Raw genomic sequence first — 15,572 nt, 5'->3', positions numbered from 1 at the left:
GACCGAAAAACGCATAAGTGAGCAATGGCGCGATTGGCGAGCGATGGTTCATTGCGGGAGATGGCGCGTTGGCGAGCGATGGTGCGTAGCGACCGATCGCGTACAGGAGAGCCAACACGTGGCCACGTACGGCGGACTGAAGCGTGGGCGCGTTGAAAATGCTAGCGGTCAGGCGAAGAATCACGCGCGATCGCTAGGAGATCGATGGAGCGCGGTTGCGCGGCCGGAAGATATCAGCGAGGGGCAGAACTAGATGGTGAGGTTGCGCATAATAGCTAACGCTCGTGGGCGAGTACAGAAGACTTCTCATGGGCGCGCGGGCGCTCAGAGACTCGGTCAAATCTAGAGCACAGAAGATCGTCAGCGAGGTGGTGAAGGAATCAAGACTTTCGCTTCCACCCACATCTGGAAGCTCGTGGAGAACGCTGGTGTGCCTTGCGCACATCAGGAAAAGGGCAAGCAGATGTGCGCTGGCGAGAAGGCAAACGAGGGTGTAAAAAGAAGGAACAATCTCCTTGCCTGTGCCTAGATCCAAAGATCGTGGGCGCGAGGGCGAACGTTGCCGCGCGTTGCGCACATTAGAAAAAGGGAGCGCAGATGTGTGCTGGCGCGCAGGTGATCGTGGGCGTACAGGAGACCGTTAGCGCCCAAGGTGCGTAGCAGGAAAGGGCATCCAGAAGTGCGCTGGCAAGCTGAAGAGGGCTGGCGCACAGAAGGACTCCGAGGCGCAGGTGAGCGCTGGCGATCAGGAGATCTACGGCGAGACTCAGCTACAGGAGATCGCAGGAGAGAAGTCTGGAACACAGCAGGAGAGCGCAAGAGCGCTACTGCGGGCGAGTGCGCAGGAAAACGTGGGCGCGCAGGTAAAACCTGGCACTTAAGTGACTTACCCACAATGTGGAGTAAGCCCTTAGCCCCGCAGGGACCGGTGCTCGTAGGAAACGAGGTACGTTGGCGCCCACAGCGCATCTGCGTCCAGGAAAAGGTCTGGCAGGAGGATCCTATGCGGGGAGGGTGAAGATGAAGACGACCACAGGCAGGAGCACCATCATCAGACCTCCGAAGAGGAGTCTCTGTAGTGAACTCCCCCAAGGGGGAGAAGCACTCGCAGGAGAGACCGTGGCATCAGCTGCCCCCGAAGGAGACTGAGCCCTCAGCAACAACAGCAGAAGGAGACCTCCAAAGAGGAGTCTCTGTGGTGAACTTCCCCCCCGGGGAAGAAACACTCGCAGGAGAGACTGTAGGGCTCAGATGTCCCCCGAAGGGGACTGAGCCTTCAGCAACAACAGCAGCAGGAGTCCTCCGAAGAGGAGTCTCTATGAGTGTCCTCTCTCGCGAACGAGAGAGGAAAACTTCGTAGAAGAGACTGAAGATGGGGCCCAAGGGCCGAAGGGTCAGCCAGTGACCTAGGAGCCAACCTCCGAAGAGGCGCTCCTGCAGCTGCTCAGCCCCTTGAGCGTAGCTGCAGGTGAGACCGCTCAGCACCAAGAGCATAGTCGCACAAAAACTATGGTCCGAGAGGTAACCGCTCAGCCCCTTGAGCAAGGTTACAAAAGCAGTCGCTCAGCACCAAGAGCAAAACCGCCGGAGGACCAGGAACATATAATTATTAAAGGTAAGAGAAGTTTCCCCCGAAAGGGAAAGAAACTCAAACCTGGGCAGGTAACCTCCCTCGGAAGGGAAGTTACCCACCCAAGGAGGCGAACCTCCTGAGAGCTCTAACATGAACTGAAGAGTTGTCGGGTGCCTCGGGAGAACTACCAGAAAGAGACACGCCCCTGACGAAGTCTTATAGAGAAGGCAGCAACAGCCGACTCCCCGAGTCCCAACAAGACAGCTCTGCTTCGTTGTCACATTAGGCAAACGGAAAACAGATCGTTAACTGTGAAAATAAAAAATAATTAGTTAACATTCATTCCCCCGGGAAGACTCCGAAGAGGAAACTCGATGGAAAAGAACACAAGAATTACATGACAGGCAAGAGCCCCAACCCCACCTACACTCACGGGAAGGGGGAAGGGGGAAGGGCGAGAACTGTAACCAAAACTGAATTATAACAGTTATAAAAATGCAATTCATAAAGGAATGTTCATTAAAAGTAAGAACGAAACACCCGAAGGGAAACGTTCTAAAAAGCTGAAAAGTTAACAAATACAATTAGCTTTAACAATGAAAAAATAATTAAGATAAAAAGTACTGCGTAGCAACTCCACCCGAAAGGAGGAGCTATCGTAGAAAAAGTAGTAAAAGGTGAACGACCTCCAGAGAGAGAGAGAGAGAGACCGTAGTCAAACTACACTCTCGCGATCCTACGCTGAACCCCACCTTCCCCGTAGGAAAAGAGGAGAACAGAATAATAAGTCCAGCGATGACGACTCTCCACGGCGCCCGTGGAAGGAGGTGACCGAAGGACCAAGGAAGATATTGCGGCCCATGAAAATACATCGTAGTGGCCTGACTGCCGGCGGCCACACAGTGATATCGTACACACACACACACAGCACGAACACTGAAAAGGAAACTTACTGATTTCTATACTCAAATATATACATAAACATAAAAATATGTTTACATCTATACATGAGTAAAGAAAGTAAGTAATTAAGTAAAGACAAAACAATAAATGGCTGCCATGCGAGGATGGGAACAGAGACATCCGTTCATCGTCCGAGCCATAAGCGAAGTGAATCAGTTCACCAGTGTGTGAGGGGGGAGGGGTAGCTAGCTACCCCTCCCCTACCCCTGCTAACTAGCGCAGGGGTAGTTAACCCTCGTTAAAAATCTAATGGCTTGCCATTTCAGCTACGCCAAAAGCAATACCCTATGTAAATAGCGTGGTTTGTATTTCGGTTACGGAACAACTATGAAATGAGGACTTACTTCTTCACAAAAGCTGTGTCAGTTGGGAGCAAGAATTCCCAGACAGACCTTGCTGGACAATATGCCGAAACGCCCGACAGAATTTCCTTAATGTCGTTACCCGGTAGTCTTATGGTCTCGGTCACTTCGGATCGCCGCAAGACCGTATTCTTTGTGAACATGTATAACTGTAAAGAAAAGTCAATATTTATTACAATATATCACAGATAAAAGAGATTTAAGCTATGAAACATCAAAACCTACGTAACTATTATCATTACGTATCTTTTCTTCATTATCCTCTATCACCTAATCTGTCTTTCTGAATTTCCAACAAGGTTGGATCTCCAAGTGACACCTCTTTCCAAGATTTCCTATTCCTTCCGACCGGTTTCATTTGTAATGTCACTTCCAATTTACATTTCTTCCTTATTGCTTTGCATCACATGTTAAAACCATCTTTGCTTCTGGTCAACACATTATTAGGCAGTAGGCTAGCCAGGGCACCAGCCACCCATTGAGATACTACCGCTAGTTATGGGGTCTTTTGATTGGCCAGACAGTAGTACATTGGATCCTTCTCTCTGGTTACGGTCCAGTTTCCCTTTGCCTACGCATACACTGAAAAGTCTGGCCTATTCTCTACATATTCTCCTTTGTCCTCATACACCTGACAACACTGAAATTACCAAACAATTCTTCACCCAAGGGGTTACTGCACTGTAATTGTTCAGTGGCTACTCTCCTCTTGGTAAGGGTAGAAGAGACTCTTCAGCTATGTTAAGTGTCTCTTCTAGGAGGACACTACAAAATTAAACCATTGTTCTCAAGTCCAGGGTAGTACCATAGCCTCTGTACCATGATCTTCCACTGTCTTGGGTTAGAGTTCTCTTGCTTGTGGGTACACTCGGGCGCACTGTTCTACCTAATTTCTCTTCTTGTTTTGTTAAATTTTTAGAGTTTACATCGGAAATATATATTTTAATGTTACTATTCTTAATATTCTATTTTTTTTTGTTTCCTTTCCTCACAGGGCTATTTTCCCTGTTGGGGCTCCTGGGCTTATAGCACCCTGCTTTTCCAACTAGGGTTGTAGATTAGCAAGTAATGATAATAATAATAATATTACAATCATGATCCAAGTTTGCATCTTATCAAAATCATTCATTTTTTGTCAGTGCCAGTCTTCTGCTGCATAGATCAGTACAGGACTTGTGGACCCAGAAAGGGATATTTTTACTTACCAATACAGTAAAACCCAAGGAGATCTGACGTAAAGTGAATTTTTGCATTAAAAAATTATTTATATGTTCCCTATGCACATTTTGAACATGAAAATCTGCTGTCCTTTTATATAAACCAACAAACTAGGAGGAATCCAAAATCAAACCATTGTTATCTAGTCTTGGGTAGTGCTATAGCCTCTGTACCATGGTCTTCCACTGTCTTGGGGGAAGAATTGTTTTCCATGAGGTACACTATTCTATGTTATTTCTCTTTTTCTTGCTTATTTGATGTTCTTATATTTTATATATGAAAGATCTATTTTAATGTTGTTACTGTTCTTGGAATATTTTTTAATTATTCATTACTTCTCTTGAAGTTCATTTATTTCTTTATTTCCTTTCCTAACTGAGCTAATTTTCCCTGTTGGAACCCTTGGGTTTATAGCATCTTGCTTTTCCAACTAGGGTTGTAGCTTGGCTAGTAATAATAATCATCGGAATACAGTATATGTGCTGGGAGGTGAGGAGCACCTAACCTCCCTACATTTCTCAGTTTTCTATAGAGGTTAAGAATATTTATCTATAAATCTAAATTGAGGTTAAGAATATTTATCGATAAATCTATAATTAAATAGAGGTTAAGAATATTTATCTATAAATCTATAATTAAATAGAGGTTAAGAATATTTATCTATAAATCTATAATTAAATAGGGGTTAAAAATATTCATCTATAAGTCTATAATATTTATCCATAAAATGATATTTTCATAATAAAATAAATTTTTGAACATACTTACCCGCTGGTTATATAAGAATGGCTAGCGTTCCTGACGCCTCGGCAGAACTAATTCAAAACTCGCGGCTAACGCAGGTATGTCAGGTGTACACTAGTGCCCTGGTGGACTACAGGTAGAACTACCCCCACTTCATCAGATTTCTCTTGCCTCTAGGTCTCTAGAGGGTAGGAGGGTGGGATTATAACTTATATAACCAGCGGGTAAGTACTGTATGTTCAAAAATTTATTTTATTATGAAAATATCATTTTTAAACATAAAACTTACCCGCTGGTTATATAAGAATGGCTGATTGACACCCTTGGTGGCGGGTCTGAGACAGCAATTTGATTGAAAATTCACTTAATAGTTACATACAACTAAAATAAGCGGTTCGTACCTGATAAGGAAACACACTGCAATGGTTCTCTGCCTTATTCTGTCTGTTATCCTTAAAAGATCCAGCGGTCCACCCAGGGGGCTGAAGATCTCTAGGAGCTGTCAAACGGTGCCATAACCTCTAACATGACAGGACCTCAACTAATACCCTTGTTCCGGGCGCTCTCCAGGAACAACATGACCACCTAACCAAATCAATAGATTGCAGAAGACTGTCTACCAGTCTACACATACAACCTTAAAGACAACAAAGTTCCAAGAGAAAGAAAAAGGGTACTAGGGATTAGGGGAAGGTAGTGGTAGATCCTTCACCTACTACCGCATTCGCAGCAACGAATGGACCCAAAGTATAGCAGTCCTAATAAAGAGTCTGCACATGTTTTAAATAATGAGATGCGAATACAGATTTACTTCTCCAAAAAGTCACATCCATTATTCTTTGCAGAGAACGATTCTGTTTAAAAGCCACTGCTCTTACTTCGTGAGCCTTCACCTTGAGCAGTCTAAGATCTGCCTCATTACACTGTGAATGAGCTTCTCTAATTAAAAGCCTCATAAAAAAGGAAAGCGCATTTTTCGACATAGGCTGCGAGGGCTTCTTGACAGCACACCAAAGCGCCTCCGAGTTGCCTCTCAAGCTCTTTGTTCTTTCTAAATATATCCTTAAAGCTCTAACGGGACAGAGCACTTTCTCTAACTCATCGCCCACTAAGTCATAAAGATTGGAAGTATCAAAAGATTTTGGCCATGGTCGAGAAGGAAGTTCATTCTTGGCCAGAAAACCCTGCTGCAAAGAACATATTGCTTTTCCGTTTCTAAATCCAATGTTCTGGCTGAAAGCATGGAGCTCACTTACTCTCTAAGCCGTTGCCAAGCTCACCAAGAACAGGGCCTTCAGAGTCATATCTTTAAAAGTAGCCGAGTGCAGAGGCTCGAACCTGCCACTCATAAGAAATCTAAGTACCACATCCAAGTTCCAAGCTGGTGATACTTGATGACATCTCTTAGATGTTTCAAAAGACCTAAGTAGATCCTGTAAATCTTTATTGTTGGAGAGATCCAGATTTCTATGTCTGAAAACTGTTGCCAGCATACTTCTGTATCCTTTAATCGTTGGGACCGAGAAGTTACGCTTATTCCTCAGATCTAAAAGGAAGTTGACAATCTGTGCTATAGAGGTATTGGATGAAGAAACCGAGTTAGCTCTACACCATTCTCTGAAAACCTTCCACTTGGACTGATATACTCTAATGGTAGAGGTTCTTCTTGCTCTTGCAATAGCCTTGGCTGCCTCCTTCAAAAAGCCTCTAAATCTTGTGAGTCTTTCGATAGTCTGAAGGCAGTCAGACGTAGAGCTCGGAGGTTTTGGTGATTTCTTGCCAAATGGGGCTGTCTGAGAAGATCTGCTCTTAACGGGAGGCTTCTCGGCACGTCCACTAACCACTCCAGGATCTCTGGGAACCAGACCCTTGATAGCCAAAAAGGAGTGATTAGAGTGGAAACGCGTAAACATCCATGTGTGTCCAATCCAGCAGAAACGCGTCTATGTGAGCTGCCTCGGGATCCGGTACCGGAGAGCAATACATTCCCGAACTTTTTGTTTTTGAGGTTGCAAAGAGATCTATGAGGGGGCGACCCCATAATCGCCACAGCTTCTTGCAAACCTCCAGATGCAGCATCCATTCCGTGGACAGAACTTGGCATCTCCTGCTGAGCCTGTCCGCCCTCACATTCTTGGCTCCTCGAATGAATCGAGTCAATAAAAGAATCCTCCTTTCCTTTGCCCAAAGGAGTAGAGATTTCGCTAATTCGTACAACAGCTTCGAGTGGGTCCCCCCCTGCTTCGCTATGTACGCTAGGGCCGTGGTGCTGTCCGAATTGACCTGTACCACCTTGTCCAGGACCAGCCCCTCGAATCTTTCTAGGGCTAAGTGTACCGCTAATAGCCCCTTCTGATTGATATGAAGAGCCTTCTGATCTTTTGTCCAACACCCTGAGATCTCTATTCTTCCCAATGTTGCTCCACACCCCGAATTTGAGGCGTCTGAAAAAAACACGAGGTCTGGGTTTCTCTGCTCCAACGAGAGGCCCTCGTTGAGTTTGTGAGCATTGTTCCACCACTAAAGATGTGATTTGATCGTATTCGTAACGGGCTGACTGAACTCTTACAGGCGACGGAAAAGCCTGAAAATCCTGACTCCGAATCTCCATCCCCAAATAAAGGATCTTCTGGGTTGGAGTCAACTGTGACTTCTTTAAACTCACTAGAAGTACCAAAACTTTTGTCATATCCAGGGTCAACTGAAGGTCCTTCAAACAGCGCTCAACCGAGGGAGCTCTTATCAACCAATCGTCCAAGTACAGGGAGGCTCTGATGCCCCTCGAGTGCAGCATGCTCGCCACATTCATCATTAGTTTTGTAAAAATCAGAGGAGCTATGCAGAGGCCAAAATATAAAGCTCGAAACTGGAAGACCTTTTCCTTGTATAAGAACCTCAGATAACGTTCGCAGCTTGGATGTATTGGAACATGAAAATAAGCATCCTGGAGGTCCAATGACACCATCCAGTCACCTTTTCTCACTGCTGCCAGCACAGTCTTCTGAGTCTCCATAGTAAATTTCGAGTTTTGGACGTAGCGGTTGAGGGCGCTCACATCCAGAACCGGTCTCCATTCCCCTGAACTCTTGGGAACTAGGAACAAGTGGTTGTAAAACCCTGGAGACTCCAAATCCTCCACCCTTTCTATCGCCCTCTTCTCGAGTAGAAGCGACACTTGTAGATACGTGGCCTGCCTCTTCGGTCCTCTCCTGTACTTGGGCGAGAGATCCACCGGATCTGCGACTAAAGGAGGCTTTAATACAAAAGGAATTTTGTATCCTTCCTTTAGAAGACGTGCCGACCAAGGATCCGCTCCCTTCTTCTCCCAGGCCTGCCAGAAGTTGTTCAGCCTGGCTCCTACTGTTTGAAGGGAAGAGCCATCAGACCCAGCCCCGGCTGGACTTGGCTCCTCTTTTCCTTTGCTTCTTTGCCTCTGGCTTGAAAGAACTTCTCCCTGTACTTTTACCTCGAAAGGGCTGAGCAAAATGAGAATACGACGTTCCTTCTTTAGTTCTACTAGAGGAGAAGGACGTAGGCAAAACCTTACTGGCTGTTTTAGTAACCAAATCCTGAGTAGCCTTCTGAGTCAAGTTTGCAGCCACTTCCTTAACTAAATCCTGCGGAAATAGAGCCGAAGACATGGGCGCAAAAAGCAACTCCGATCTCTGACATGGAGTGACACCCGCAGAGAGGAAAGACCATAAAGTAGCTCCTTTCTTTATAACTCCTGCAGTAAGCAAAGCAGCAAGCTCAGTAGAACCAACCCTGACTGCTCTGTCCATACATGACATAAGCTGGATAAGACTACTTGTGTCCGTGTCCTTCATCTCGGTCACTTCTGCTTAAGGCTCCCAGTGACCAGTCCAGTAAATTAAATACCTCAAATGCTCTAAACAATACTTTCAAGAGGTGATCAAATTCCGACATCGACCACAACACTTTAGTCCTCCTCATGGCCATGCGACGAGGAGCATCCACCAGGTTTGAGAAGTCTCCCTGCGCAGACGCCGGAGCTCCCAAACCTAAGACCTCTCCCGTCTCATACCAAACGTTCGATTTAGAGGCTAACTTAGCTGGTGGAAAAGCGAAGCATGTCTTGCCCATAGCTTTTCTTGTTTCCATCCATGTTCCCATTAATTTCAATGCTCTCTTAGAAGAGCGGGAAAGCACCATTCTAGTACAAAAAGAATTCTTCACTGTCCTACCCAAGGTAAACTCAGAAGGGGGAGATCGAGGAGTAACCGGTGCAAAATTGTCTGGAAATAACTCAGAGAAGACTAACATTAACTTTTTGAAATCCATCGAATATTGAGGTGGTTTCTCCTCCTCATCTTCCGAGATATCCTCACCCTGATCTTCTAATACAGAGGTTGCGGCTACGTTTTTTCCTAAACGTTGAACCTCCTCTGTGGGCTCAACAGTGTCGACATGGGCGCGCTTGCGTTGTTCCATATTTGTTTCCAACTGACAGTCACTCGACTTGCGTTTACTGTCACTATTGATTCTATAATGGGGCGAGTCTGGCTGGCGCCGCTCTGCCGCGCCACATTCACGCAATAATCGCGCTGCCGCTCCGAGGAGTCCTGGCGCGCCGCGCTTACGCGCTGGCGCTCTGTCCATTCATGGCTCGATTGTTGTAGGTCGTCGCGCTGGCGCTATTGGCCTTCATCTATTAACTCCTGAGGCTCCGGCTCCGCTTGCGCGTCGTGCCTGCTTCCCTCCTGCCGCTTTGCGGCTCGATCCGCCACTTGGCGAACGTTAACACACTTGACTTGAATATCGGCTGAATACTCCTTTGATATTTGTTGAGAAACAGCGCTGAACAGTGGACTTGGGAGACCGCCTGTGCGATATCACATCAGTCCCAGAGACAACAGGCCGCCTGTGCGACAACGGGTCTACCACCGAAGACTGAAGCCCAGCCTCACTGCCAACGACCGGTCGATAAGACTGCATCATCGACAAGAGTTGTTGTTTCATGTTTAACAACATATTCCACTTTGGATCGTTCTGAGGAGATAATTGCACAGCCTTTTCTATAGCGAATTCGTCTTCTTCATCTCTCTCCACATCTTTATTCCTTTCGGGAGACAAATCCCAGTCCGAAGGAAGAGGAGGAGCATGAATCGTTACACACGAACCAGAAATTAACTCCGCATCCGAATTCATTACTCTATCCCCCTCAGAAACCACCTTCGAGCGCTTCGCAGACGAACACTCGTCAAGGGACCGAAAACGTTCAGGTGTTTCCCAATGACTACAACCCGGCTGTTGCGGGGAGGAAACGTGCGGCTGTTACACTGACTGAACTTTCCTCTTAATCGGTCTAGATTCCTTACGCCACCTATCATCACGTGACTCCTCATCTGAAGAGGGAGACAAAGCACTAACCTCACTCTTTCTATGGTGAGGGTGAGCGCCCTGAGCTACGCCATCAGGATCACTCGAGGGAACGTCTACGCGACTGATGGAGCCTCTCGTTCCCTTTCGCCCTTCAACATAACTTCTCCCCTTCCGGGAGCTTGATAGCGGTCTTAGGCTAGGCGAACGACAGGATCGCGCAGGCGCACCCTCCACTACACTAAACACATTTGTCGGACTTTTAACACTTGAACGATCACTAGTCCGACCACTTTTAAGAAAATTAATTTCTGACATCATTTGTTTTTTGTCCGCTGCTAAAGATTCAACCCTCACACCGAGAGCTTGAATTGCGGATAACATATCCCTCATCGTAGGCTCTTTTGGCTCTTGATCTACCACTACGGGGGAGGTAAAAGAATTAATTACATCAGACCTAGATAAATCCACAGAACGGGAAGAACTACGTCTAATCCTTTCTTTCCTAATTCTATCTTTCTCTAATTTCTGAGTATAACGCTCGTAAGCTACCCACTGACTTTCCGTTAACAAAGAACATTCTTCACATCGATCCCCATAAGCACACGATTTTCCTCTACTGTACCACCAAAATAAACCGTCCAATTGAATGTAAATAAGCGAGTGAATTTTCAACGTTCCGACCAGCACGACCGGCAGGAAAAATCTGATGAAGTAGGGGTAGTTCTACCTGTAGTCCACCAGGGCACTAGTGTACTGTACACCTGACATACCTGCGTTAGCCGCGAGTTTTGAATTAGTTCTGCCAAGGCGTCAGGAACGCTAGCCATTCTTATATAACCAGCGGGTAAGTTTTATGTTTAAAATCTATAATTAAATAGAGGTTAAGAATATTTATCTATAAATCTATAATTAAATAGAGGTTAAGAATATTTATCTATAAATCTATAATTAAATAGAGGTTAAGAATATTTATCTATAAATCTAAATAGAGGTTAAGAATATTTATCTATAAATCTATAATCAAGTCTAATGAACCTTGAAAATCCAATAACAGAACCAAAGCACTTACGACAAAATCGCGTCCCCGTTGAATCAGTTCGTTTGAAACTCCCGTCTCCGAGCTGCTGTCTTTTGGATACAGGAGGTCACTCTTAACGACCCAGTTCCCTTGCACAAGCACTGCCACCTGCTGGAGGACTTTCAGGACTGACAGCGTGAATTCTGCGGTGCTGCCTCGATCTAGCACTTCAATCAGCTCTGTGAAGGAGGCCACACCCGCTGCAAGATAAAGGACGATTACCCAATAATCTTCGTTCAGTTTTCCACAAATAAAAAGAGAACTTTAACATCATACATACATATATCAAGTCACTTCTTCCAATTTTGGGAGGTAGCCGACATTAAACAAATGAAAAAAAAGGGGGACCTTTCCTCTCTATGTTCCTCCCAGCCTAACAAGGGACTCAACTGAGTTCAGCTGGTACTGCTAGGGTGCCACAGCAAACCCTCCCCCGTTATCCACCACACATGAAGCTTCATAACGGTGAATCCCCTACCGCTGCTACCTCCGCAGTCATCCAAGGCGACCGGAGGAAGCAGCAGAGCCTACCGGAACTTTAACATATAACTTTAAAACATGGTTCATGAAATAATCATTTGAAATATTGGAAATTTTCTAATAACTAACCATAATATATAAAGAATTTATTTTATAAGAAAAGGCCTTCAGACCTAGCATCACGCACGCTCTTACCTTAGTTTCTACCGAAAAACTTTTTATTCCACAGAACATTGTAGAAATTACGATTTGATACAACCAAGCTTCTACAGGATGAGCACAGAGAAACCTTTGCAATTGAATGTAGGAATTGATTTGCAGCCTTCAAGACTTTAAAAGACAAAGAGCACACAATTTATGAAGAATGGTGTGATATTAAGAACATATATCAAGCAGGATTTAGAAAAGGTATAAATTGTACTGACCAAATTTTCCTTTTGACACATGTTGTATAGCAATGAGTAGAATTTAGAAATCCACTTTTGATGGCATTTGTGGACCATGAAAAAGCCTTTGACAGTGAACACCAGCCAATTTTGTGGAGAGTCCTGCATTATTATGGTATTCCTCTTAAACATGTTAATTTGATTAATAAAATAAATTTTTGAATATACAGTACTTACCCGCTGGTTATATAAGAATGGCTAAAGTCCCTGGACGCCCAGCAGGAAATTTAAAATCTCGCGCGGCTTATCGCAGATATGCCAAGTGTACACTAGCGCCCCCGCAGTACTACAGGTAGAACTATACCAAACCACTTCAGATTTTCCATGCCCCATGGTCTCTAGAGGGGAGGAGGGTGGGTTTTTAACTTATATAGCCAGCAGGTAAGTATATTCAAAAATTTATTTTATTATGAAAATATCATTTTTAAATATAAAACTTACCCGCTGGTTATATAAGAATGGCTGATTGACACCCTTGGTGGCGGGTCAGAGACAGCTACATAATTGGAAATTCACTTAAGAGTTACATAAACAACTTAAGAGGTTCTCACCTGATAAGGAAGCTGACAGCAATGCTCTGCCTCATTTTGTCTGCTATCCTTAGAAGATCCAGCGGTCCTCCCAGCGGGCTGATGATCTCTAGGAGCTGTCAAACGGTTCAATAACCTATAACATGACAGGACCTCAACTAATACCCTTGTTCCGGGCGCTCTCTAGGAACAAAATGACCACCTGACAAGATCAAAAATTGCGGAAGATTACCCACCAATCTTCACGTACAATCATAAAAAACATATACACTATAACAGTTCCAAGAGAAGAACAGGGGTACTAGGAAATTAGGGAAATGTAGTGGTGGATGTTTCACCTACTAATGCAGTCGTTGTTACGAGTGATCCCAAAACGTAGACGTCCTCATAAAGAGACTGGATACGGTTAAGTAATGCAAGGCGAATACAGGATTACCCCTTCACAAGGCTGTATACGCGATGCTTTGCAGAGAACAGTTTAGTTTAAAAGTTACAGAAGCTCCCACAGCTCTAACTTCATGAGTCTTTACTCTTTCGACATCTTATGATCTGTTACACAACTGTGTGAAAGAACCTTTGTAATTAAAGTCTATACGAGAGGATAGAGCGTTTTAGACATAGATAGCGCAGGCTTCTTGACCGTGCACCAAAGAGTCATGAATAGGCTCTTAACTTCTTTGGTCCTGTCCTGATAAAACTTCATCGTTTTAACCAGGCAAAAAACTCTTCTCAACCCTTCACAAACCAAATGCGAGAGGATAGTGATCCCGAAAGATTTACGCCATGGATGAGAAGGACGTTTGTTAACGACCAAGAATCCAGGTTGCAAGGCGCCTATGGTTTAACCATTGTGAAGTCCATGTTCTTGCTAAACGAGTGAACTTCACTGACTCTCAACTATGGTAGACTTACTCAGAAAGTCTCCAAAGTTAGGCCTTAAAAAAGAAACCAAGAGAAAAGGCTCAGATCTGTCACTACCGCGAAATTCCAGAAACGACCCCTAAATTTCAGGCTGGCGAATCTTGTTGACGCTTCCAAGTCATCTCAAATGATCTGAGAAGATCTATAAGGTCTTTATTTGATAGATCCAATCTTCTGCGTCTGAAGAAAGCTGCCCGCATACTCCTGTACCCTTTGATGGTCGAGGAGGAAAAAATGTGTTTTCTTCTAAGGTCTAAGAAGAAATAGGCCACTTGTCTTAGAGATACCAAATGAAGAGCCGGCTTTAGCTCTACACCACTCCATAAAACATCCTATTTGGGTTGCAAAACCTTGAGGCAAAGGTCTTTTGTTCAAGTGATAGCCTCAGCTGTCTCCTTTGAACAACCCTCTTGATCTTACGGGTTTTCCGAAATACTGGAGGCAGCTAGACCTAAAGCTTGATGGTTTAAAATAAAGCGTTCATGATCCTAACACAGGAAAACGGACTGATGACATGCTTCCAGCATGCACCCAGCATGGTCCCAGCATGAGTCCAGTATGGTTCCAGCCTGCTGTATATGCTCAACATGTCGTGAGAGAGAGAGTCAAGATCTAGACCTCCTCCCAAAATGCATCCAGATCAGTGGCAAGAAACTGATATTGAAGCTAGGCTTGCTGAAAAGAGGCATCAACAACATGAACCTCATGCTGTGAAGTTAAGACCTGATCGTGTGTACCAACAAATGTTCAACACACTTAAAGCCAAAGGTTGACGTGAGGAAGCATTAGCTGCGAGGCCAGAGAGACGCGAAGTAGAGACAACAGTCTGTCCATACTGCTGTGAGCAAAAGACTTGACTGTATACGTCTAGTATGCGACTATAATGTCGCATGTGCTTGCATTCCCGTAAGGTACCAGCATGCTGTATGCATTCACCTTGTCGAGTGGATACAGCGCTCTGTGTGCGTCTCGCCTGTTGTAAATCTACAGCGTGCTGCAAGGAGGCAACAGCATCGTGTCCAGTCAGTGGCGCAAAGGAGCAACTGTTAGTCTATCATGACGCGGAAAAAAACTGACTGACCTTATCCAGTATATGTCCAGGTTGGCACATGCGTCCAGATTGCTTAGGATTTCAGATTGACCTGTTTGCCGAGAGTTGCCCGCATGTAGCATGCGTCCGCATGAGTGGTTGTCGTGTGTCCCGCAGACCACGAAGATGGGACAACTTGTTGAAAGGATCAACTTTGACTGTCAGCGTCCAACATACGACCAGACTGGCGTCTGCGTCTGTGACTGCGTGTGCATCTGCGCTGCTACAAGCGTCTGCTCTAACGCTTCCCGTAACACGAGCATATCTCTGCAAGGAAGCGTTGCTGAGCATTGAAGAACTACGCTGTTTGATACTAACGGAAAACCATCCCTTTGGTCTATGGTAGTCCTTACTCTTTTAGGAGAAAAAAATTTTTCCCCCCGAGAATCATAAACGCTAAAAAGAGATGAAATTGACCTCTTTTAGCTCAGACCAAACCTACACTCGCGGGGCAGCGTGTGCGCCAACTCACGCGTGAGCGAAGGCTATAAGAGATCATCAACCGCAGTCCCGTGAGCGAATTGGGAGAGCCTTTATGACATTTCCAACGCGCCTTGTGCGCAACCTGAACGTATCCAATGTTGTGAGATACCGTCAACAGTAGTCGCTAAACCCCAGAAGAAAGTACTAGACATTTCCCCAAACTGGGAGAGAAGTGTGAACAGAAGCAAACTGAGCACCTTCTCTCTCGAAGAATTATGTCTTACCCGATTTTGGTGCTGACACGTCGCCTTTTTTCAACAGAGAAAAGTTCCGGCGAACATCAGTTACTGCGGGATAAGTTTTTAGAAAACATATGACTCCTGAAAGGTCTTGGACGTATT

At 45.1% G+C, this 15,572-nt stretch overlaps 1 protein-coding gene across 1 annotated transcript in view; it reads right to left on the bottom strand.

Moving 5' to 3' along the window:
• LOC137626654 (DNA-directed RNA polymerase III subunit RPC5-like) overlaps positions 1–15,572 on the bottom strand; it is a 136,946-nt gene that overhangs the window by 31,529 nt on the left and 89,845 nt on the right. The window contains exons 7-8 of the mRNA XM_068357671.1: positions 11,273–11,481; positions 2,881–3,047 (exon numbers count right to left, since the gene is read on the bottom strand). Coding sequence (XP_068213772.1) covers positions 2,881–3,047; positions 11,273–11,481 — 376 coding nt within the window. The remainder of the gene's footprint in view (positions 1–2,880; positions 3,048–11,272; positions 11,482–15,572) is intronic.

The sequence above is a fragment of the Palaemon carinicauda genome, chromosome 34 (assembly GCF_036898095.1).
Source record: "Palaemon carinicauda isolate YSFRI2023 chromosome 34, ASM3689809v2, whole genome shotgun sequence".
Taxonomy (NCBI): Eukaryota; Metazoa; Arthropoda; class Malacostraca; order Decapoda; family Palaemonidae; genus Palaemon; species Palaemon carinicauda.
The sequence above is the reverse complement of the archived record's forward strand: the minus strand, read 5'-3'. Positions and strand labels throughout refer to the sequence as shown.